The sequence below is a fragment of the Phocoena sinus genome, chromosome 19, assembly GCF_008692025.1.
Source record: "Phocoena sinus isolate mPhoSin1 chromosome 19, mPhoSin1.pri, whole genome shotgun sequence".
NCBI lineage: Eukaryota > Metazoa > Chordata > Mammalia > Artiodactyla > Phocoenidae > Phocoena > Phocoena sinus.
The window spans coordinates 31,875,727-31,900,574 of NC_045781.1; the positions used below are offsets into that span (position 1 = coordinate 31,875,727).

Sequence of the window (24,848 nt, forward strand, 5' to 3'; positions counted from 1 at the left end):
GGGCCGGCGGGAAGGGGTAAGTTCAGACTTGTTCTGGGGAGAAGAGGGACCCAGCAACTCCCCCTTTCACGGCTAGGAGAAACAGGTGAGGAGTGGGCTTATCAGCTCATCCCCTCTGTCTCAGCCACACTCCCACTGTCCCGTGGATGCCTCCAGGGCCAGCAGGTGTACACTGCAGGGGGCCAGGACCCCAGCCTTGCAGGCATGGCCACCACTCGGCTGACCCAGGGCCCACCACCCTTCCCCATCCCTCCAGGAGGCCTCCAGGGATAGGACCGGAAGGGCAGCTGCCCCACCCTCCAAACAGCTTTCACTCCCTGCAGGAGCCCCCAGTGCTGGCTGGCCAGAACCGCTCCCCTGACCCAGTGGTCGTCCCTTACGCTCCTGAGGCAGGTTCCACCCCAGTTTGGTGGGAGGGCCTCACTGAGCCCTGCCCATGTTTTCCCAAGGTTGGGACGGGGTGCAGGCCACCACAACCCCCCGTGGTGGGGAGCAGCGGGGGGTGGCGCTGCCCTGGTGGGTGGGGTGCTGTCGGCAGAGGGAGGAGGGGTGCAGCACTTACCTGTGGCCAGTTCACTTAAGGGGGCAAGGCCAGGGCAGGCGGTGGAGTGGGGCCCACTCCGGCTGGGTTTTTGGCAAGCCTTTGGAGAACCTGAGTTTCCCATCTATAAGATGGAGGTGACAGCACTGTTGGATGGGTCACAGTCATGATAAGGGTGGGGGAAGGTGGCCCCTCCTAGTCAGGAATGTTCAGAAAAACATGATCCTGACTTGGTGACCAACCAGCAGTGGGGAGCCAATGGCACGTGCCAGTGCCCTGCTCGCCCCTGCGACCTGGCCAGGGGTTCACGAGACCAACTCTTCCAGACAATGCTTGTGTAAAAAGGTTATTTTAATAAGTAAAAATGGCTAAGCTTCCAAAAGTTCTTAAATAGGATTTCAGAGGGAGGAAAATGTCAAGAGGCCAGTGGGCAAGGCGATAGCCTGGTGCCAGGCACATGAGGGGGAGCAGCAAGATCCCCACCCACTGGCCTCCTGCCGGCCATAAATACAGCCCGGCCTGCGGCGGCAAGGGCCGTGCTCCTGTGTACACCTAGGAACACTATATACACGCCCAGTGAGACACTCTCCTCCCTGGGAGCCAGGGAAGAGTGGGGCAGGGCTGCCCACCAACCGCCCAGTTCCCACTGTTCCTGTGCCTTCTGGGGGCTCCTCAGCCCACCCACTAGGGAGGGGCCCTGCAGGCTGGGGAGGGCTGGGCCAGCCCATGCCACCTGCGCCCAGAGCCACAGCCGAGACACCATTTCCTTCTGAGCGTGTTTCTTATCTCTGAGGGGAGACGGGCGAACGAGGAGCCTCCACTCTGGCCTCTGCCTCGTGGGCTCCAGGCGCTGCAGCAGGAACAGGCCAGGCAGGCGTCAGGACTCGGTCCCTCGTCCGGCAGACTGGGCATGTCCATCACACAGGCAACGGCCTCGACTTCCCTGCAGGAGGGGGAGGGTTTGTCAGCACCAGGATTGTCAGCCTCTGTCCCAGAGCAGGAGGGAGCTGCAGAAGCACACAGGCAGCAGGCAGCGGACCCCAGACCCCGCCCTGAGCAGCCAGCTTCCCGGCACAGCCCTGCAACCCGAGGCGGCCAGGCGGCTGGGCGGGCAGCCCTGGGCTGCGGGCCCGACACTCACCTGGAGACTTTGCAGCCCCAGCCGTCAGGCTGAAATCAAAGCAACAGGTATCTCACCAGTGGGCCCGCCTTGGGCCAGAACCCCCCGGGACCCTGCTGCCCCCCCTCTCCCTTTAGACTCAAACACTCACCAGGCCCTTCTGTGAGTGGGCCAAGCTGGAGGCTGGAGCCCCGTATTCTAGTCCTGGGGCCTGGCTCACTCCTCATCTGGGACAGGTGAGCCTTGTCCTTTCTACCCTCCGGGAGCCAAGGCCTGCCTTGGACGGTGTATCGTGCGTGAGCCCAACCAGCCCAGCCTCAGGATCAGAGGATTGTGTCCTGGGCCTCGTGTCAGCAGCCCTGCTGGGAGCCCGGAGGGCTGGACCCAGCACTATGTGCCCTGGCTACTTCCCAGGGCCAGGGAAGGTTGTGAAACAGGTTCTGGAGAAGTTTTATAAACTTAAAAAAAAAAGGAAAGAAAAGAAAAAGCCCATTCAGATAAGGGCAGCCTGGCCCACTCCCTGAAGACTCACCCGAGGGCTGCAGCTTCCTCCTGATGGACCCTGGGCGGCTAGTGGTCCCAGAGCCAGGGGCCGAGTGGGCTCGTGCTGAGGGCTGTGGCGTCTGGCAAGCTGGCTCCCACTGTGGGCAGAGAAGGGCAGGTGGGCGGGGCCTGCTGCCCTGGGTCTGCCCCTACCCCACACGTTTCCCCTCCCCAGCCACCTGAAACCGTTTCCTCATCTGCAAGACGGACATGATGATGGTACAATAACCATGGGGGGTGAGGGTGTGAGACAGCATACGTAAAGAAGTGAACTAGTTACTACTGAGCGCCTGTGTGCCAGCCTGCACCCGCCCCCGCCCCACCTCCGACCAGCTGATGACCCCCACAGGTACCTCTGAGGCCGAGAAAGAACACCTGGACTAGAGAGGCTACTGGGTTTGGGTTCAAGTTCTGGCTCCACCCCCTCTGGTATCTTCCCCTCCTCCACCATTCCACACTGTCCTCCCCTCCAAACCCTCCCTCCTGCTCCTGACCGGGACGTCTATGACCCAGTACTGGCCTGAGGCAGGCCTGTGGTGGTCCCCGTACCTCTAGATGCTCCTGGCTGGACCAGGACACGAGCTCTGCCCTGCGGGACCCGGGGCCTAGCTCCACGGAGCGCACCCTCTCAGCAAACTTGAGGGAATAGAGCGTCTCACTGGTGTTCTTCTCCACGGGGGACACCTAGGGGACACGAGAGCTCACTCCCCACCCAGCTGGCCGGCTGCCCTCGCAGAACTGGAAGGAGCACCAAAGGGAGCCCACAACCAGGGGACTCTAGAAGGCTCTCTAGACAAGACTGAGAGGGAGGGGAGCAGGAGGGCAACCAAGGTGGCAGAAACGGAGGAACTTGCCAGGCACACGGTGCACGTGGCCAGGTCTGTGGGGAGGCTGCGGGGGATGGGAGCCACGTGTCACTGACTTCGGAGCCGCTGATGACAGGAGGCTCTTCCCTGCACAGCCTGGGAGGGTACCTGGGCCGCAGGGGAAGGTGGGGGGGGTCCCTGTTCTTGGAGCTAGTTAAGCCCCTACACGCTAATGGTCACGCCACCCGACCCGCCTGGGGCCCTCACCTGCACCACCATGAGGGTCTTGCTGTCCCCGCTGAGCGAGTCCTGCAGCAGGTAGGTGAGCTTGGAGTTGCGGAAGGGCACGTGGCCCTGGCGGGAACGTAGGGCAGCAATGACGTCCCCCAGGGCCGACAGTGACTTGTTGATGTGCTGTGCCTCCCGCAGGCGGCTGCCCTCAGCCCCCGACTTGCCCACGCGCTCTGAGCCAGCCAAGTCCACCAGGTTCAGCTTCCCTGCGGGGAGGGTGCTGGGCAGGTCAAGGCTGCCCCAGGAAAGGCCAGGGGCAGGGGGGACAGGGGTGGCTCAGGCCAGGTGGCTGGGGCCCTCACTCACCCGTGGTGCGGAGACCGGTGCTGCCGTCCACGCCGTGTACCGTCACAATGAGCAGGGCATGCGAGCGCGAGCTGTGCTCGTTCAGGTTGGTGAACTCCGTGGTGCGGTTGGTGTGGCCGAACTCGAACACCTGGGGCCCGGGGAGGGCAGAGTGAGGCACAGGGTTTGGAGTGGGGTCTTCAGGATCAACCGTCCTCGAGTACCCCTGTGAGGGGGCGGCACCCTTTGCCTCATCCAGGGGAGGAAACAGGCTCAGAGAGGCCTGGGGACCTGGCAGAACCTGCATCCGACCCCCATTCTGTCCTCCGGGGCAGCTCTGCTGTGCGCAGGGTCTCCCCAGCCTTTCCCCACCCCCGGCCCCCACAGCCCCACACCTTGTTGATGTCCTCCACGCTCTGCACCTGGAACTCCGTCAGCCCTGGCACGTACAGCTGCCCGCTGCCATCAGGACACAGGCGGATCTCCAGTTTCTCCTGGGGCTCCTGCCCCAGCAGGTCCCTGAGAGCAGGAAGGACAGTCACTCTCTCCTCGCAGTCTGCCCTCTGCTTGCACTGCACCCACCCCTAGCCTGGAACGTTCCCCCAGCCATCACACTTCTGGAAGCCTTCCTGGACCATGGGGCTCTGCGCTCAGTCTGCTGAAGGGCAGAGATGGAATGTTCCCCCAAAGTCCTGGGGTGCTGCTACTCCTGCCGCCACAATGCACTGAGCCCCTGTGGGCAGGTCCTCCCAAGACCCCACTCTCACTCTTCACCACCTGGTGCAGCCTGCAGGTAGGGTGAGGACACTTCAAGGGGAAAAGGAGTGCCTTTGTCTGGGTATCCCAGGTGGGCTCAGACAGCCCTCCTCCTCCTGCCTGCTAGCGTGGGAGAGGGGCCTGGGACCAGAGAATCCCCTGGGCTGAGTCAGGACATACATTCAGCTCCCACCTGAGGGGCTCCCACTCGAGGGCCTTCCGCCTGAGGGCTCCTCACCTGAGGACCTCGTTGTAGATCTCGGCTGCGCTGACGGTGATGGTGTACTCCCAGTCAGACGCCTTCTCCTGCACCTCGGAGAAGAGCAGCTGCAGGGCCCGCTGGTTGATGCCTGGGTTCTCGAGGGTCCCCTGCAGGCAAAATCAAGGCCCCGGTGAGCCAGGCCTCCCCCCACCACGTGGGCTGGCCCGTGCAGATGCTCACATGGTATCTGTGGTCCCCACCTGCTCTGGCTACCCCTCACGGGCCAGCCTCCCTGACTGAAGCTCCCCACCTGCATGCCGGTCTGCCCCCAAAAACGCCCTCCACCAGCTACAAGCAACTTCACCTCCTTGGGCCTCAGTTTCCCCACCTTTAAAACGGCCCCACCCTGCCAGGATTGGGCCTGCACACAGGGGCTGCTGATGGATACCTGGCCGTGGTGGGCCACCTGGGAGGGGGCACCGGGAATGTATGATTGTATGACACGTATGAATGTATGACAATGAGGGGCTCATTGTCAGGTAGGCCATGAGCCAGGCTCTGTGGGTGATGCAGGGGAGGCACAGGCAGAGCTGGCAAGAGAACTGGGGCCGGATGGGCTGGCTGGCCTTTCTAGAAAGAAATCTGGAGTCCTCACCTGGGCCTCCCTTATCATGGCACCTCCCACCCTCACTTCACTTCTGCCACCGGGGCCTCCTTGCCGGGCCTCAGTATCCTCCCCAGCACGCTCCAGACTCGTGGTCCCAGCCCTGCTGTTCCCTCTGCCCGGAGTGCTCTTCCCCGTTCTCCTCTCCGTGACTGGCTTAGGTGTCTGCACCAAAGTCACCTCCTCAGGGAGGCTTCCTCTCCCTCCAAATGCCCGATCCCTCCCTCACTGTTGGTTCCTCATACCTGGCCGAAGTTTTCTCCCTAGCACCTGACAGGACACATCCTGATTTGCCGTGTGCACTGCTGTCTCCCCACTGGTGGGCTGGCTCCGTGGGGTCAGGCACCCTGGCCACGGCTGTGCCCCAGGCACGGTGCCTGATGCACAGTGGGGCTCAGCAGGGATGTGTTGGAGGATGGAGGCCCCTGGTGGTCAACTCTAAGCACCCGAGACAGAGCTGGGAGCCTAGAAGGTGCCGCACACACCCCTTGCCCCTCACCTCCCCGTCTCGCTTGGCCTGCCCCCTACTAACCAGTCTTGCCAATCCCAGAACCGAGGGAAAAGAAGGTCCAGATTGGGGGAGAAAGGACCACCACGACAGCCTGCCCAAAGGTGCCTAACAGCCTGGGCCAGCAGGGCCCTCTCGCGCCCATTGTTGGGACAACAGGAGACCAGCCCCCCTCCCCTACCTGGAGAATCCCACAATACCCCCCTTAAGAGCCAGGGAAATGGCTCCATTCTTATCTACAGTCAAGTTTCTTCCTCCTCTCAACCCCCCCACTCCCAGCCACATCCCATAGAGGGGGGCATGGCACATGCAGGGAGATGAGGCCCTGGGAGCTGCAGCTAAGAGCTGGGCACCCAGGACTTCCCTGGTGGCGCAGTGGCTAAGACTCCACGCTCCCAGTGCAGGGGGCCCGGGTTCGATCCCTGGTCAGGGAAATAGATCACACACGCACATCACAACTTTTTCACACGCCACAATTAAGGAGCTGGCGAGCCGCAACTAAGGAGCACACGTGCCACGACTAAGGAGCCCACCTGCTGCAGCTAAGACCTGACAGGACCAAATAAATAAATAAATATTAAAAAAAGAGCTAGGGGCTTCCCTGGTGGCGCAGTGGTTGAGAGTCCGCCTGCCGATGCAGGGGACACGGGTTCATGCCCCGGTCCGGGAAGATCCCACATGCCGCGGAGTGGCTGGGCCCATGAGCCGCGTCCGGAGCCTGTGCTCCACAACGGGAGAGGCTGCGACAGTGAGAGGCCCGCGTAACACAAAAAAAAAAAAAAAAAAAAAAAAAACTAGGCGCCCCACAAGAAGTCTGGCCAGTCTCTCCCACTGCCCAGGTATCTCCTTGAGGGCCAAGATACCCCCCTCATTCATCCTGGCATTCCCAGGGCCCAGCATGGCAGCCCTACAACAGGAGCCCAATAAATGTGTGTGGGTGAAATGAAAGCCAATCCTGAGAGACGTCACAGCAATCTTCCCTGGACTCTGGGCCCAGGCCGAGACCCGTCTGAGGCCAGAGGTTGTTGTCAGCACACCCTCCCCTCCCCCATACCTACCGGGACCATGCAGGTGTGCTTGGGCAAGGCGCCCCCTCCGCAGGCCTGGTGCCTCGGGGCTAACATGGGTAACTATGGGCTCTGCTCCAAGGTGGTTATGAAGACCAAGTGAGGCAAAACACACCCCACGCAGAACCTCAAGACCAATGAGGGGAGCCCCCATCAATGGCAGCAAGGGGTTGGTCTTCACTCTGGATCCCTGCCCCATCCAGCAGGCACCCACCTCCATCGTGTATGTCTTGCCAGCACCCGTCTGGCCATAGGCGAAGATGCAGACGTTGAAGCCGTCGATGCAGGAGGTGATCAGGGCCTGCACCTCCTGGAACACCTGCAGAGGGGACGTGGGATGGAAGGTGAAGGGCTGCCAAGGCTGCTGCGTCCAGGGGCCCCCACCAGCCACCTCCCCCTGACTGCTCCCCTCCCCTAATACGGCACCTGTTATCGTGGGCAACCAGCTCACTGTGGAGGAATCTGTGACTAATAAGTCACTTACACTAGGCGTTAGTGGGCAACCTCATTGCCGAAAGACTGAAGGGAAGTCAGGGCAGTAGTTACTGCCCACCAGCACCTGAGGAAGGCGCCGCCCAGCCCAGGAACTCAGGAGCCCTCCCCCAGCTTATCCCCCTCTCAAGGCGGGTCAGCAAACGAAGGCCGAGAAAGCATGTGCCTGGCACCTCCACGGGCCGGCTGGCCTGCCTGCCTGCCAGCCAGCCAGCAACAAAGGACGGGGGCAAAGATAAAGCCCAGCATGGGGACCGGAGGGCACAGGCAAAACAGGCCTCCCAGGTTGGCCCTGGCAGAGAAGAGGGAAGAGTGGATGCTGAGAACACGTGGCTTGCACAGGCTGAGGGCTCCTCCCTGAGGCCTGGGCGGCAGCATGGGAGTCCCTAGGAAGACCCATGGGACTGATAGAGGAGGTGCTCCTGGCTGGAGGGGCCTGCCTCCATGCAAGCCAGGGTCCTGTGGATGGGCGGAGCCACATGACTGGGAGGGGCTGTGAGAGTGCATGTGGCTGAGTATGGGAGAGGAACCATGTGAGTGGGAGAGGCCATGTGAGTGGGTGTGGCTGTGAGGGTAGGAGGGGTCACATGGGTGAGATGAGCCTGAGAGTGGGTGTGGCTGTGAGGATGGGTGGGGCCACGTGGGTGCCCTAGGCTATGTATGGATCTGCCCTTCTTAGCAGAGGCTTCCGAAGCTCCCAGTTTACCTTCCCACCCTCTTCTCTCCTGCAGAGGTGAAAAGAGAGGGACCGTGGGGCACTGGGCTTCTCCACCCTGTCTGCCCTCCCTTATACTTATTTTTGTCCAGCTCCCAACATCTCTCCCTCTACAGGTGAGGTGAGTCTGTCTCCCCCTCCCTCCACTGTTCTCTGTCCCTCTCCCCGAAGGGCCACACTCACGTCCTGCTGTGAGGCTTTCGGGGAGAAGACTTTGTCCAGCTCAAAGGAGACGGGCTTTCCTTTGTGCAGCAAGTGAATGATGGAGTCGTCGTCGGGATCAAAGGTCACAGCATTGGTCGCCTCAGGTCCTTCCCCATCCTCTTTGGTGACTGGCCGGACACGGGCGATCACCCGGATGTTCCCTGGATTGGGTGGCAGAAGAGAGAAGGGTACAGACCAGGTCAGGACCAGACTGCCTCCACACTGGTGTCCGTTGGCATCTGGAGCAGGCTAGTGGCTCAAGAGCCCCCTGCCTTCTAAGTAAGGCCCCCAAGGGCAAGGTGGCCCACAAAGATTTGATCAGTCACTCACGCTATAGTATGAATTAACGTATCAATACATTTTCTTGCTGAGCAAACCAGTTGACAGTAGGAGCCTCACCCTGGGGACATGGAGGAAAGGGCAGTGGTGGGGCTCAGACACTGCACCCAGTTTGGGTGGGATACCAAAATGGACAACTCTTTATACACCTGGACTTCAGTTTCCTCACGTACACAATGAGGGGCTTGGATCCCAGCAAGCCAAGGGGCTTATTCTATCACTCTAGAAGGGCACAGTGAATGCCAGGACAGGGCTTGGGAATCAGATGGGCAGAAAGGACCAGGCAGGAGATGGGCACAGGCAACAGGGCAGCCCCAGGGGTGTCTGACGCACAGATCTGATCATGCCACCCCCTTGCTTCAAGCCTTTGGGTGGGATCCCAGAGTTCCTGGAATGAAGAGAAAACTCCCCATCACATCTAGCACGGCCCCACCTTCCCTTCACCTGTCCACTCCACCTCATCATCCAGGTCTCAGCCCTGGTTTTATCTCCTACGGGAAGCCCCCTCGACACCCTCAACTGTCAGATGCCCAGGGGCTCTCAGAGCCCCTCCCCAGCCTGGGTAAAGGGGTAGTGATGGGGTTTTCTGAGTGATTAATGGTCACTGTCTGCCCGCCCCCTGCTGAAGTAACCACCATGGAGGCAGGGACAGGTTCTGTGGCGCCCAAAGCCACATCCTCATAGTCTGGAACGGCACTTGGCACAGAGCAGGTGCTCCCTAGACCTTTGTGCCGTGAATGGGTGGTGTCTCGAGCTTGACCAGGCCCTAGATCAGAATAAGTGGCATTCTAGCCACCCACCACCCGATGCTTCAATAGCCTACCCCTCCGCCACCTGGTAGCCTGCCGTAGGCATTGGGCAAAGGTTTCAGAGTTGAACAGATCCAAGGTGGACCATTCACTAGCCATGCAGTTTTGAGCAAATTCCCTGTGACGTCTCTGTGCCTCGGTTTCCTTATCTACAAAGAGGGAATTCCAATAGCTCCTGGATGACAGGGCACAGCTCCAGGGAGTGGTGCTGGGGGCCACGGGGAAGGACAGGCTCACTTCCGAGGCAGGTCAGGGCTCCCTCCGCTAGGCACCCCCCAGCCCGCCCAGCGGTCACCTTTCAGCCGCACGAGCTCATTGTGGCACTTCTTGCGCAGCTGCAGCTCCCGGCGGTACTTGCGCAGCAGCTCCTGGTTGTTGCTGTTGACCTCGTCGATGGCCTGGCCGATCTAGTGGGGGGTGCGCAGCACCATCAGGGGCCCAGCTCCACCCGCCTTGCTTGCCCGGCTGCTTGCCCTCTCCCCCACCCCCCCAAGAGTCTGCTCACTGCCTCCTGCCCTGGACTAAGTACCTGACATGGGCTGTCACACGTCACATCTTCCCAATAACCCCTCTGGGTAGGTACTGCGAACAGGCCCATTTTACAGAGGAAGAAACTGAGCCCTAGAGAGGCTAAGCCAATCTCAAGGTTGCCCTGCAGATGAGTAAAGAGCCGGGACTCAGCAATCACTCCACAGCACCAGCACTTAACTACACGATTCAGCTGGACCCAAATCCCAGCTCTACCCTGAGGACCTGGGGGACCAGAAGCAACTGGCTCAATGCATTCAAGCCTCAATCTTCTCATCTGTAAAATGGGGATAACAACATCTAACTCGTGGACTTGTAGGAGCTGGTAGGTAAAGATCTCCAAGTTACATTTCATAAGGAAAAGAAACAAAATGCAAGCCACACATACACCTGCTCCCCTTTATTGGGTGAAAGGGAAATGCGTGCCCACGTACGTATATGGACAACAGTTTTCAGCATGCTCAGAACACCCTTTGGGGGGAAATGCTGGGAGACAGGCCTCCTTTGGGGAGCAGGCTGGGTGGCAGAGAGAAGCCTTTCCTTTTCATCTGAATGCCCTTCTGGGAGGTGGGTACTTTCAATGTGTCCATGTATTATTGACATAATTTTTTAAAGGAGAACTATTTTTCATTCCCAAAATACATGTCTCTCTACCCTGCAGAGCTGTCATACAGATTCAAGGAGCTGACGGCTATAAAAGGCTCAGCACGTAGGAGGCACTTAAGAGACATTGGCTATTCTCATACTGCACAAGTACAGCTTAAAAAATTAAATTAAACCTAACAGATCTAAGGATACGTGTAGCATGTTTGAGATATAAAGATATGCATAGCACATATGAGATATAAAGATGTATGTGACATGTTTGGTTTACACCCAAATACCTGCTCTTGACCAGACTGTTTTTCAAATGGTCTGGGGACAGCAGTGCGTGTGTGGGACAGGAGCTGCCATCTGGGGGCTTTGAGTTTGGGAAGGGCGCGCTGGGTGGCTGCTGCATCTGCCCAGGGGCTCCAAGGCCTCTCCCAGCCCCGCCCCGCCATGGCCTGCACTCACCTCGGCCTTGACACTCTTGAGGGCCTCCTGCAGCAGCAGCGGGAAGCCGCGCACCTGACGCTTGAGCCCATTGTAGTCGTTGGTCAGGGTCCGAAGTGCTGGCTGCAGCGTCAGCAGGTTGGTCCGGACACCTATGGAGACACAAGGGGTGAGAGGCAGACGGGGTGAAGGGCTGTGGCGTGGGGCAGGCTAGAGCCCAGCTGCACGGCTCACCTGCCAGGTTCTCGTGCACAGCCTTCATCTCCACCTGGGCTCTGGCAAAGGCCTCCTCGATGGCCCGGTTCTTGTCCTCCTCCAGGGACTGCATCTCCTCCAGCATCTGCCCGTGTGCCCGCTCCAGCTCCGACTCGTACATGGTGATCTGCAGCCAGGGCCAGAAGCTTAGTGCCGTGCGCCATGCAGAGAAAGAAGCCCACCCCTCACACCTTGCACACGTGAACACACACACACAGGTGGGGTAGGGTGGCCGTCTCTCTCCCTGAAAGGGCTGGGAGCTCCGTGCAGCTACTTCCCGGCATCAGCCCAGCACCAACCTGGGTCCCGGCACATAACACAGGTCACAAGCCACAGGTCCCAGGAGAGCAGGGGAAAGCATTTGTTATGATACCGACTAGAGCACCCTTCCAAGAGCCTGTGTGCCGGGCCCTGAGCGAATCTTGTGAATAGGTCAAGCCCCACTGGGAGGTGCGTTCTGTGATCAGATCATTTTACAGATGAGGAAACAGAAACCTGCCCTTGGTCACACGGCCAGTGGGGAGAGGAGGGGCTGAAACCCAGGTCTGTCGAACCCCAAGTGCTCAGCCGCTGTACTGTGCCGAAGGCCGGTCTCCGGCGTTGGGGCCCGGCGTGCACATGCTGCCCCAATAGGCGTGCGCACCTGCGCCCGGAGCTGTGCGGTCAGCTGATGCGAGCTCTGCAGCTGCTGCTCCATCTCCTTCAGCACCTGCCTCTGCATGGCCACCTGCTCCTGCAGGTGCTGGTTCCGGGCCTGGGACTCACTGAGGGCCTGCTTGGTCTTGGACGACTCCACCTCCACCGTCTTCATGACATACTGTGAGGGGAGGGAGGGGTGGGTGCATGGAGGTGCGTAGGTGCCTTGACCTTACCCTGGGACCCTGGGGGGCCCCTCAGGAACATGTCACCAACGGCCTGCAGAATAAACTAGAGGAGCCCCGAGGTCTGGGCTTTCCAGAAAGCTGCAAGGGCCTCCTGGAATCTTCTCATCTTAATGAGCCCACTAGGAGCCCGGCTGTGGCCCACGACTGGGCCCAGAACAGACAAGAAGGGCAAAGACGAGGGCAGAATCTAGCGATGCATCATGTCCATGCCCGGCACACAGCGGGCACCTCAAGCATCAGTTGCTGGATGCCTACGTGGCCCGGTCCTGGACAGCAAGAAGGGGAAGGGGCCAGGTGACAGCAGATCTGGAAGGATTCCTTCAACCCCCCCGCACCTACTTATTCACCAAGACAAGCCCCTCCTACGTCCAGCCCATCCCGGGCTCCAGGGACCAGAGTTGAGGCGTGGCCCAGGTGCGCGGTGCGGCCACCTGGCCCCAGGCTCACCTTGACGGGCGGTGACTGGGCCCGCAGGCTGGCGATGGTCTCGTGGCTGTCACGCAGGCGCCGGCTGAGCCGCTCCTCCTCCTGCGCCTTCTCGGCCAGGCAGTCCTTGAGCCGCAGCTCCACCTCGGCCAGCCGGTCGGTCTTCTGCTGCACCTCCAGGTTCAGCTCTGACAGCAAGCCTTTGTTCTCCGCCACCTCCAGCTGTAGCCGGGACAGCTTGTCGCGGAGCTGGGCGCTCTCCTGCAGACAGACGGCCGCGGGGGCCGGGACAGGTGTGAGACCAGTGGGCAGGATTCAGCATGAGGAAGTGGGGTGACCGCTGGGAATCGAGCGCCCCGGGACCGCCCTGGCCCTGGGCCCACCTGGCTGTGCTCGCAGCCTGTGCAGGGCACCGCAGGCTTGGCCCGCATATCCTGCAGCTCGGCCTCGCAGCGCCGCATCTCCTGCCTCAGTCGCTCATTCTCCACTATCAGCAGGTCCCGGTGCTTCTCCAAGTCGGTGCCTCCCTGCAGAGAGCCAGAGCCGGGGGTTGGGGGCGCACGTGGTGAGGGCAGATCAGGGGGAAGGACGGAGCGGGGAGGCAGAGACACTGCAGGGGCAGGGGAGAGGGGAGAGGTGGGGAGACAGAGAGAAGGAGAAAAGAGAAAGAAAGGCCAGTGATGGATGGAGAGAAGAGAGGAGGGGCTCCAGAGACGGTAAAGACAAAGGCAGAGGAGAGGAAGAGATGCAGGAGGGTGGTGAGACAGGAACTGCTCCCGGCTGCACCCCACCCCTTTCATTCCACTTTCCTGAGTGTGAAAGTTACAAGGAAAGTCATATTTATACACAGAGTTCACACTCCTACTTTACATCAGCAAATAAGAATTAACCTCCCTCCTGTTACGGGTCACACCACCTCGTGGGCACAGTGAGTGGTGATAAGTACATGGGGAGCATCACCCCCCACCAGCCCCGCGCCGTTAGGATGGCGTGGTCAGGCTCACCAGCTCCGATCGAAGGCGGCTCACTTCCTGGGCCTGGCTTATGAGCTTCTGCTTCAGGTGTTCCACCTGCCAGCACAAAGCCGGGGCACGCTGAGCCTGGATTCTCTCCTCCAGCCCACACCCAGGCCTCTCGCCCAAACCCAGAGCCCCAGTCCTCCCTGTGTTCAAGCATCAGGCCACCCCTGGGACTCTAGGTGCAAAGCACCTGGCCTGGTCCTGACAGCTCTCAGCACCCTCTCCCGTCACAGGACCAGCCAGTCTGGGCTTACAGGAGAGTCCGGGGAGCGAGTGCAGCCAAGGTGACCCCTGTGCCAGCCTGGGCCCACGCCAGGGACAGCTCGCCGGGGGACTCAGGAGGCTGACTCTCAGGATGCCTGCCTTTGCACAGGCCCTGACCCAGGCCTGAACCTATTTCTGTATTTGTCATTTAACATTCTTTATTCTTTAAAGGGCCTCCAAAGTGTATAAACTCCAGGCACTACAAAACCTGCATCGGTCCTTGACCAGCCCCTAGAATTTTCTACTTTGAGTGGTTCCTGGTGAGTCTGTCTGTGGAGATGGGCCTGCCAGTGACCAGGGCACATCTGGGACCTGCCTCCACCCCAGCTGCCAGTCTGCCTTGCAGGAGAGCTATGGCCAGTGGAGGCTGTTAGAAAGAGAAGGGGTGTGCACCCCATCAGGAGGCAAGGGTGACCTGGTTCAACCAGAGCCCAGGGAGGGGAAACCAGCCCCGAGAAAGAGCAGGACCCCGGGATGGCTGCCTGCCCTCCCCGCAGGCCTAGACCCTGGTTCCACATCAGCCCACCTCCAGGAAACTCTCCCCCCGGGAAATAACCCAAAATGCAGACAAAGACTTTGGCACCAGTGTTCATCAGAGCCTGTCTGAGCTTTTTCTTGCAGAACACTCTGGGTTGATCGCACGGAACCTTGGAAAAGGTACGGTGAGAGTCGGACTCCCTCTCTGGGGGATAAGGAGGTGTGGTTTGCACAAGCTTTGGGCTCTTGTTACTAAACATAAGGAGACAAAGCCCACCGCCTACAGGGGCCACCAGCCAAGTAAGGCAGGTGAGGGGCAGTGCAGGACTAGATGCCCAAGATCCACCTGAAGGAGACAGAGGACTGCAACTGGGGGGGGGGGGGGGGGGACACACAGGCCCAGGGTCATCAAACTTCTGACCTTTCAAGAGAGGCCAGACATTGGGATTTTGGGTGTGTGTGTGTAAAATCTCCCCACTACACATGGCTGAGGTGTCATCAACAGTCTGTGTGCAGCACAAGCTCAGAGCCACCCGCCTCCTGGCGCTGGAGAAGGCGGCTGGACCACAAGTCAGCCTCTGCTTTTCTGAGCAAGTTGGGGGAGGGCCATGGGCGCGACCCCACCTCCAAGGAGAAGGCCTGTGACACCGGCGCTGCTCACTCGTAGCTGGGGAGGCAGATTCCAAGAACACAAGACCCAGAGAGGGGTTGGGAGACACAACCTGGCTGCCCAAGGCCTCCCGGTGGACAAGCAGGTGACTTAAGGGCTGCACCCGAGAAGGTCACCTCTGTCACCTGCTCCATCAGCACATTCCTTCCTAGCAATGTGCTGGGCATGGACCAGGCCAGGCAGCAAAGCCCGTGCCATTTCTCTGCCCGCTCCAATACCCCCTTCTGCTAAAAGCCTGGTACACGGAGCCTCAGTTCCTTCGCCCTGGAGGGGAGTGAGGGACAGTTTGAATAAGGCAGCCTTTCATTCCTTAGTCATGAAATTGGGAATAACCTCAATGCCCAGCATTAGGGGAATGGTTGGGTGGACTGCAGTATCTGTACTCATACACTACTGTGTAGTCGTTACCCTCGTGTTTATCAGGAGTTTTAAATGATGTGGGGAAAAGCTCCTCAACATAGTAAGTCAAAGAAAAATCCAAAATCAAAATCGCCTATGCAACACAAAAAATAGAGGGCTCTGGACTACGGAATGATGTTTGACAAATTCTTTTCAATTTGCAGTAAGTTTTAAGTCTCAAAGAATATATATTCCTCTTGCACTCCCCCCACCCTGAAATAGGTGGAGTCTACCTCCTTTTGAAAGGTTGGGGTCCCCCTCCTGCCTCCCCTCCCTCAGAAATCACCCCAGGAGATCCACTTTGCACGGAGCTGGTGCCCCAGGCAGGCTGCTTCCTTGGCACCAGGCTGGGTGGGCTCGGACCTTGCTTGTCCCCAACGCCGCTGGCGCTCAGACCCGATGCAGTGAAAGTGGGGTTTCCCAGTGTTTCCCTGGGAGTCAGGATGCCTGCCTGACACCTGCCTGCAGCCCAGTTCCTGTTCTCTCCTTACATCACAGTCGGAACGCTGGGCGCTCCTGGCCTCTGTCTGGAATCTCTGAGGGGCGCCCCAGAAGGAGGCGGCGGCCCCACGAGGCAGGCTGGGGGCGGGGTGGAGGGATGAGGAAAAGGCTGTAAAAGACCCCTTTTGTCTGAAATGTCAGGCACTCGTCATATCCTGGCTAGTCTCGGGCAGTGGAGGAGCACGGCCCACTGACACCACAGGGTGTCCCGTCAGGCACAAACCACCCCGTGGTGCGCGGTGCCTGCGCCCCGCCGGCTCCACTGGGGGCTGAGAACTAAGGAGGCGTGCTGCCCAGGAGCGGGACCCTTGCCCTCCACCCCCGGCGGGTCAGCTTCGGGAGGGCCTGCAGGGAAGACAGCAGACTTCTCCCAGCCTGGGAGGGAGAACAGGCGAGTCTCTCAGGGTCAGGGAAAACAGTGAGCACAGGAGACGGAGACAAAACCAAGTACGGGAGGAGGGCTCGGAGCAGAGACGGGGAGCTGAGGGTGAACCTGACCAGAGAGCGGGGCCTTCTGCAGAGGGGGCCCCTGCAGGCACGCCCTTCACCCACCCAGTACAGCTCTGAGTCAGCGACGGTGCCTGCATCAGTACGCAAGGGGTCGGCGGGGGGTGGGGGGGGGACCTCCTCCATCAGCTCTTCGGGAGGTGCCCAGCACACCCGGAGACACTCAGTGAGCACGGAAGTGACGGCGAGGGGGCAGCGCACTCACTCCTGAGTGCAAAGAGCCAGGCCAGAGGGGCAGGCAGGCTCCTGACCGGCTGCTGTGGTGGCCCCCCGGACAGCACAAGGTCAGCCCCAGGGCTGAGAAGGGACCAGGCTGGGTTTGTGCCACAGCCCTCCCTGGGCTCAGGCTCCTAGTCATGCTGAGAAACTGAGCCACAAGCCTGGTGCAGGGGGGCCTTGAGGGAGAGGGAGCTGGTGCCTGTCTGCTGACCGACGCAAACCCATAGTTCCATCTCCCAGCAGAAGCGGGCTCAGCGGAGGGTGCGGCTGCCCTGTGCCAGGCTGTGTTTCCCCAGCTGTCTGCTCCTCTCGACACAGACAACCTGCTGACTAGCCCCCAGCCTCCCACCAAGCCTGGCCCCCCATCATCGGCTGTCTTCTGAGGAACGGAGGGCTCTCCCAGTGGCAAGACCAAGGCATTGCTGAGCTGGGAAGATGAGAGGGCCTGGGATCCAGACGGCCCCAAGGAAACGCAGCCCAGAGGCCTGAGGGGCAGCCCCGGGAAGCACCCCATCCTGTCCCCAACACACTCCCCCTCCCGGGAGACCTGACTCCTGGTTACCTATGTACATGACCACTGACCAGGCCCGGCTGGCTACATCCATCCCACCCTGCCTCCACTGCCGAGTTTTCACATTTGAGTCCTTCTGCCACCAAGGGGCTTTGGGAACATGGACTCTCAGGCCAGACTGCTCGGGTTTCTAATACAGACATCACCCTACCTTGCCAGACAACGTTGGACATGTCTCAACTCCACCGTGCCTCTCCATTTCCTTAGCAGTAGAATGAGCCTACCTCACTGAGGAGGTCTGGAGGATTAAGTGAGATTACATGAGTAACATATATAAAGTGCTGAGGACAGGGCCCAGCACGTAATAAGTCTATTACTAGAATGAAAGTCCGCGAAGACAGGGATATTTGTTGTCTCAGTGTTGTACCCCCAGTGCCTAGAACGGTACCTAGCATATAGTAGGCGCTCAGTAAACACATGTAGAAAGAGTGCTGAATGCATGAGGGGCCAGGAGAAGCAGGGTCTGTGAGAGAGCGGTCAGGCAGGGCACGGGGGAGCAGAGGTGGTGGAGGCTGGGGTGTGTTGAAGGATACTCACTTCTGCCAAAGGCAGGAGCTGCTAATGGGCTCCAGGCAGTGCATGCCGTGTGGGAATGTCAGTCCAGAGGTGCCACAATTTCCAGTATTTTATGACAAAAAAAAGGAAGTTGAGATTTTTATATGAACTTAACTAAGATTTAAATGGTGGCAACTAATTTGATCATACAATCAGGAGAGTTGGAACTAATAAATTCAGCAAAGTTGCAGGATATAACACATAAAAATCAGTTGCGTTTCTATGCACTAACGCTGAACAGTCCGAAAAGGAAATTAAGACAGTAATTCCGCTTAAAATAGCATCAGAAAGAATAAAACATGTAGGAATAAACTTAACCAAGGAGACAAAAGACTTGTACACTGAAAATTACAAAATGTTGCTGTAAGAAATTAAAGATGATACCAGTAAATGGAAACACAGCCTGCATTCATAGTCTGGAAACAGTATTGTTAAGATGTCAATACTGCCCAAAGCAATCTACAGATGCAATCCAATCTCTATCTAAATCCCAATGCCATTTTTTGCAGAAATATTAGCATCCATCCTAAAATTCATATGAAATCTCAAAAGCCAAATAGCCAAAACAATCTTGAAAAAGAAGAACAAAGTTGTAGGACTCGCACTTCCTGATATCAAAACTTACTACAAAGCTACAGTAATCAAAACAGTGTGGTACTGGCATAAAGACAGACATATGGACCAATGGAATAGGAGAGAGAGCCCAGTTATAAACCCTCATGTATATGGTCAACTGATTTTTGACAACGGTGCCAAGATTTTCAATGAGGAAAGGACAGTCTTTTCAACAAATGGTGCTGGGAAAATTGGATATCCACATGCAAAAGAATGGATCAAAATGCATCAAAGACTGAAACATATAAGCTAAAACTATAAACCTCTTAGAAGAAAACACAAGGGAAAAGCATCATGACATTAGATTTGGCAATGATTTCTTGATGTCAAAAGTACAGGCAATGAAAGAAAAAATAGGTAAGCTGGACTTCATCAAAAAAATTTTTGTGCATCAAAAGACTGTCAACGGAGTGTAAAGGCAACCCACAGAGTGGGAGAAACTATCTGTAAATCACATATCTGATAAGGGGCTAATATTCAGAATATATGAAGAACTCCTACAACTCAACAACAACATAAGAACCCAATTCAAAATGGGCAAAGGACTTGAACAGACGTTTCTCCGAAGATTATATACACACAGCCAATTAGCACGTGAAAAGATGTGCAATATCACCGATCATTAGGGAAATGCTAATCAAAGCCATAATGAGATACCACTCCATACCCATTAGGATGGCTATTATTTAAAAAAAAAAAAAAAAGGCAACTCAGAAAATAACAAGTATTGGTAAGGATATGGAGAAACTGGAACCTTTGTGCCCTACTGGTGAGAATATAAAATGGTGCACCCAGTGTAGAAAACAATGTGGTAGATTCTTCAAAAAATTTTAAATAGAACTTCCATATGATCCAGGAATTCCACTTCTGGGCATATACCCAAAGTTATTGAAAGCAGGGTCTCAAAGAGATATCTGCACACCCATGTTCATAGCAGTATTATTCATAACAGCTAAAATGTGGGAGCAACCCAAGTGTCCCTTTACGGACGAATGGATAAGCTAAATGTGGTCTAGCCATACAATGGAATGTTAGTCTGCCTTAAAAAAGGAATTCCTGCCATTTGCAACAACATGAATGAACTTGGAGAGCATTATGCTAAGTGAAATAAGCCAGACACAGAAAGACAAATCCTGTGATTCCACTTATGTGTAATACCTAGAATAGCTAAATTCATAGAGACAGCAGAATGGTGGTTGCTAGCAGCTGGGGTGATGAAGAGTTACTGTTCAATGGGGACAGAGTTTCAGTTTTGCAGGATGAAAAGAGTTCTGGAGATGGATGGTGGTGATGGTTGTACAATAATGTGATACATTTAATACCCTGAACTATACACTTAAAAATGTTTAAGATGGTAAATTTTATGTTATGTGCATTCTACCACGATTTTTAAAGAGGTTAAAAAAAAAAAGAAAAAAGCAGGTCAAACAAACAAGGCACATTTGAGCGCTAGATCTAGTCTTCCAGCCTGTGGTTTCTGCTCACAATGTAAGGTTCTATCTTGAGGTGTGGGGGCAATAAGAGGAGGGGTGCAATCTGGGTGTGTGTAAAACGATGGTAGGAGCCTTGGAAGCATGAAGGCCACTGCTCCAGGGACATCCACAGAGGACAGGGGAGCTCAAGGCCACCAGCACGTGGCCTGGGGCTGCTGGGTGCCCCAGGACTGAGGACCTTTGACCCTAGTGCTCCCCACAAGGCACACAGTGAGCTCCCAGAAAATATAAACATCTCCATCTGACACATCCAAGGGGAGGCCTGAAAAAGACTCCTGAAGCCCTCACAAGTCCGGGTTCCAACAGGGACAATGGCAGCCCCAGTTGCTGAGTCAGGTTTGCCAGTGGGGCAGGGGGGCTTCATAAGATCATGACTTTGAACCCCCCAATCCTGTTAGGTACATACTATTATTATCGCCATTTTACAGGAAGAAAAACTGAGGTTCCAGGAGATTAAGTCATGGTTAGGCAACTTGTTCAAGGTCACCTGACCACTAAGTGGTGACCCTAGAATTGGAACTCCTGCAGAGCAACGTATAGAAGACCAGAAAGGTCAATCTGTGCCAAACCACAGTGAGGCTGACAGGAGACCAGAGCACACAGAAGTGACACCTCACAAGGCACAGCACTTTACAGTTTACCATCCATTTTCCTGTCCAGTCCCATAATTGAGCTGCCCAATAACCACGAAGCAACATCTATTTGACCCAGTGTCGAGACTGGTAAATGTAGGCTCAGAGAGGAAGTGACTTGCTACAGCTGCACAGCCAGGACTAGAACCCTACTCACGTGATTCCAAATCCAACACCATTCCTGTAACAATGATTGGCAGTGGTGGCAGTGGCGACACCAATAATACTGGGTCATCTCACCAGGTACTGTTATTATGTCCATTTTACAGATGAGGAAACTGAGGTGCAGAGCAGTAATTAACTAGCCCAAGGTCACACAGCTAATGAGTAGTGCCAAAGTCAGGATTTGAACCCAGCTCTAGGACCAAGTGGTTGGCCACAGCTCTACGGAGTCAGACTCTCCAAAGAGTGGCTCAGAGACCTGGAGCTTCAGGTCCATCTCCTGAGATATTTTTCAGAAAAGAACTGGCAGTCAGAAAATTCAGGAAAAAAATATGAGCAAAGACCAGGAACCATTCTGAATTCTCCAAATCATCCAGAGGCATGGAGGTTGGGGGGAGGGGAGGGGTCAGGCATATCTGGAGAGCTGGCACTCAAGGACACCAAAAAGGCTAAGATGCTTGACCCGCAACTTCCCCTCTAAAAACTAAGTCAATTTTGCTCATTAAAGGAAAAAATGTTTCTTAAAAATTGGTTTAAAGTCGCAAAAGACCATATATTGTTATTTAATTTATATGCAACATTCAGAAAAGGTAAATCCATACGAACGAACAAAGAAAAAGGCAGAGCAGTGGTTGCCAAGGGTTGGGGGGGAGGGGCACATGGGGAGTGACAATAGGTCTTTGTAGGGTGATAAAAAGGTTCTAAAATTAGATAGTGGTGATGGCTGCATCACCAATGTACTTAAGACCGTAAACTGTACACTTTAAAGGGGTGAGTTTTATGGTATGTGAATTATATCTCAATCAGGTTCTTTAAAAAAACAAAACTTGTTTCAAAGGTGAAGTGCCCGGACAAACTAAACCAAGGGAAGGAAGAGCTCTTGCCACAGGTCAGACATGCGTCCTGCAGGGAGGGCCCTAGACCAGCCCCACAGTCCCGTGGGGCAGCACCTCATGCCACGTTCCAGCTACACAAGCCTTGGTTCACCCTGATATTCATTCTGCTCCCCCTGCCTCGGTCCCTTTGCACTGACTGTTCCCTCAGCTCAGAATGAATGCACTTCCTCTGCTCTGTGCCAGACCTCAGCTCCAGACCCGCTTTCTCAGGGAGGCTGCCCCCGACCTCCCCTACAGTTCCTGATGTCCCCGACAAAGGCACGTGGTAGAAACCCTCATTCCCTGTGTGTGTACCCACCTGCAGAGCCCTTGTTACTCTTCCAACTTTCATAAGTGCATGTAACAAACATCTGTCCTCCCCTAGACCACGGCCTCCGCAGGCCAGGGTGCGCCTGTCCACCTGGGCATCCCCACTGCTCAGCTGGGTGCCCATACATACCAGGCGCCCAGCAGACATCTGAGGCAGAAACACAGGCGGGCACCGCAGGAGGCAACAGTGATACAAAGCTGGTGTGTCACACCTGCCACGAGGAGCTCCCATTAGTGGGGCAGACAGGCCCAGAGGCAGCAAACAATGGGGTCACTGTACAAGCGGGAGGCACGGGGCACTAGGGATACCCCAAGGAGGCCCACCCAACTCAGCCAAGGACAGGTGGTCAGGACAGAGTTCTTGAGGACACACTTGTAAGCTGGAAAAATGCTGCATTTTAAAAGTGCATGAAAATAACCTGCTGCCCCTGGAACTGAGAACAAGGCACGGTATTCAGTGATGTTCCCCCGAGTAGAAGGTCCACATGCTGGGAAATAACAGAGAAAGAAGCTGACCCAACCGAAGGCAGGGCTTTCCAGAGAGAGCTCAGGCCCAGGAGCTCAGGCATGGGCTCCAACATGGGGATGGTTTGGAGACAGGGCTGGGGACCTTGGGGAAGTGGGGAGGGTCAGACACAGGCACGAGAGACAGACACGGACAATTAAGAGTGGGGAGCTGAGCCCCAGGAAAGGGGTCTTGGGGCCTAGGTGGTGATGAGAAGGAGGGTGAATTAGCCAGGCATACGGAGGAGGGCTAGGGGTCAGCCCACAGGGACTGTGGCGTCCTCAGCGTCCTCCTGGCTAGCTAACAAAGGAGGAGCCCTAGAACCTTCACTTTCTAGGGCTTCCAGAGATTTGAGAGCTCCCTTCTCTCACTTGCACACATGCCAGCCTCTCATTTCCTGCCAGTTTTCCGTGGGGTGACCTCTGCAATGAGTTTGGTCCACCTGGGCTGCCCAAGCCAGGGCACCTTGCAAGATGGAGTGGACTCAGCACTGGCCTCGGGACGGGAACATCCCTGCGCTTTCCTGATCCACTCATGCCTACACACGCTGCCTGTCACTTCTGGAGAGGTAGGTCCTGGCCCCTGCTAACCATGAGGAATGGGGCGCATGAATGGCCAGCACGGGAGGCCCAGGCCTCTGATTCTCGCCACCTCGCCCTCTTGTGCACACCCAAGCCAGGAGCGGAGACCCCAACTGTCCATCATGCTGGTGGTCTGGTGGGTTCCGGGTGCCCTGGGCGATGTCCTCCGACCTGCTCCACAGTGGGCAGCGGCCTCAGCCCGTCCCATCCTCCCCAGGTACCTGATTCTGCAGCTGGGTGGATGTGGCTTGCTGATCACTGTCGCAGACAGCCAGCCTCTCCCGTAGGGCCACCAGCTCCTCCTGTAGCTGGGCTTTCTCCTCCTGCAGCTGGGACATGGCCTCCACCATCCTATGTACCACGGGGGCTGCACCTGGCAGCCCCGACAGGCTCGAGCACCTCCCGCTGCCAAAGAGCCGCCCACCTATGAGCAAAGTAGCCGCCGATCAGCCGGGCAGCAGAGGCCCCAGCCTGGCCGAGGAGAGGGGGCCCGTCATGGCAGGGGAGGGGATGCAAGCAGAGGGGACGAGGGAGCCGGGCAAGGGCTGGGGGCAGCAGCAGCATAGGTTAGCCGGGGGCCTCCGGGGCCTGCCTCGGAGGAAGCCACTTCAGCAGGCAGCTTCTGGGGGGTGGAACTGCCTAGACCAGGACTTAGGAAAGCAGCTTCCACCGATTATTCCCCCAAAGCCTGTGTTCTAGGTCTGACGCGCAATACCCTCTCCATGGCCAGCCTGCATGGACTTGCAGCTGAGAAAGACAGCTCTAGCAACAGCTGTTCTCTCCCCAGAAAACACTATTCTTGGTGGAACATGATTTCTTTAAACCCCAAACCCTCTCCAGAGTACAGAAGAGAGGCGGGGGCTCCCCAGCCTGCCCCCTGCCTTCCACAGGGAGTGGTTGCCCGCACACAGAGAGCGAGCAAGTGGAGGTGTGCGTGTGCAAGGGACAGACAGACCAGGACACGGGGACAGACACAGCACGTGGGCAGGAACACAGCCAGGCACGCTCCCAGGTGGACCCCTGCGGGATTGAGCACAGGGACCTCACAGGCACGAGGAAGGGATAAACACAGGGGTGGGTGGCGCCTCAGCCTTCCACCGTCCTGTCACCAAGAGCAGAAGAGACACAGACAGACAGATAGAAGGACAGAGACACACAATCAAGGCCTGTGACCTGCTAATGGGGCCTGGCATGCTTGTCACAGCTTGCTTTGATGGCCCCAAGAATGGCCACAGTCTCTGCAGGTGGGGAACTGGCAAGGAGGTGGGGCAGTGGGGCAGAGGAGAGGCTGGAAGGGCAGGGATCTTCAGGCAGCCCAATCTGGGTCCTGGCCAAAGCCTGAGAGGCAGGGCCAAGTGTCCAAGAGTGAAGCATGAAGAGTGGCATCTGCTGGCCACGAGCCTCCACCCTACCTCAGAGCACCAGGGTGTCTGGGCTCCGCCACACTGTGTGGGCAGGACTCGGTGGCGGGGGGATCCCAGACTCTGGAAACAAAGCCACCTGCACCTGAAGTCACACATCCCAGCTTCAACCCACAGGGAGGTGGCGAGTGTGCTGCTCACTGAGACAGCACAGAAGCCGAAGCAGCAGCCTGGCTTTGGGACTGGGCTGGAGCGGGAAGCGCAGATGGAGCCGATTCCAGGCTGGGCAGGACATCTCAGCACTGGGCCCAGGAGAGGTAGACAGTGAGAAGCCGCTCTCACTCTAAAGGGAGCAGGCCACGCACACACACACTGCCTTTTCGCTTCCTCCCAACCCCGAGGGACAGCTCCGACTCAAGGCCCTCTGGAAAGCTGGAACAGGGGCCATCACTGGCTGGCTAGGAGCCCTGGCCGTGTGGCCTGCATGTGACACAGCATGCATGTCACACACAGTTGGCCAAGCTTCTGCTCCCTGTTCTAGAGAGAGCGAGCTCAGACGGATGCTTCCAGGCCTGCACACGGGGCTGCCATGGGCAGCATGTGACCAGCACAGCCCTCTGCCCTCTGCAGACTGCCGTGGTG

General features: G+C 57.1%; 1 protein-coding gene across 5 annotated transcripts in view; it reads right to left on the bottom strand.

Annotated features, from left to right (window-relative positions):
• Positions 1-874: 874 nt before the first annotated feature.
• Positions 875-24,848, bottom strand: part of KIFC3 (kinesin family member C3) — a 62,515-nt gene continuing 38,541 nt past the window's right edge. For 3 of the 5 annotated variants that reach the window (XM_032612324.1, XM_032612322.1, XM_032612325.1), the window contains exons 5-22: positions 23,067-23,269; positions 13,475-13,540; positions 12,854-12,997; positions 12,492-12,731; positions 11,804-11,977; positions 11,140-11,287; positions 10,927-11,057; positions 9,638-9,749; positions 8,174-8,355; positions 6,998-7,102; positions 4,581-4,711; positions 3,982-4,105; positions 3,608-3,737; positions 3,278-3,507; positions 2,754-2,888; positions 2,194-2,302; positions 1,683-1,711; positions 875-1,484 (exon numbers count right to left, since the gene is read on the bottom strand). In XM_032612324.1, coding sequence (XP_032468215.1) covers positions 1,707-1,711; positions 2,194-2,302; positions 2,754-2,888; positions 3,278-3,507; positions 3,608-3,737; positions 3,982-4,105; positions 4,581-4,711; positions 6,998-7,102; positions 8,174-8,355; positions 9,638-9,749; positions 10,927-11,057; positions 11,140-11,287; positions 11,804-11,977; positions 12,492-12,731; positions 12,854-12,997; positions 13,475-13,540; positions 23,067-23,269 — 2,369 coding nt within the window. In that variant the 3' untranslated portion in view covers positions 875-1,484; positions 1,683-1,706. The remainder of the gene's footprint in view (positions 1,485-1,682; positions 1,712-2,193; positions 2,303-2,753; positions 2,889-3,277; positions 3,508-3,607; positions 3,738-3,981; positions 4,106-4,580; positions 4,712-6,997; positions 7,103-8,173; positions 8,356-9,637; positions 9,750-10,926; positions 11,058-11,139; positions 11,288-11,803; positions 11,978-12,491; positions 12,732-12,853; positions 12,998-13,474; positions 13,541-23,066; positions 23,270-24,848) is intronic. The other 2 variants (XM_032612326.1, XM_032612327.1) reach the window with 1 other exon arrangement.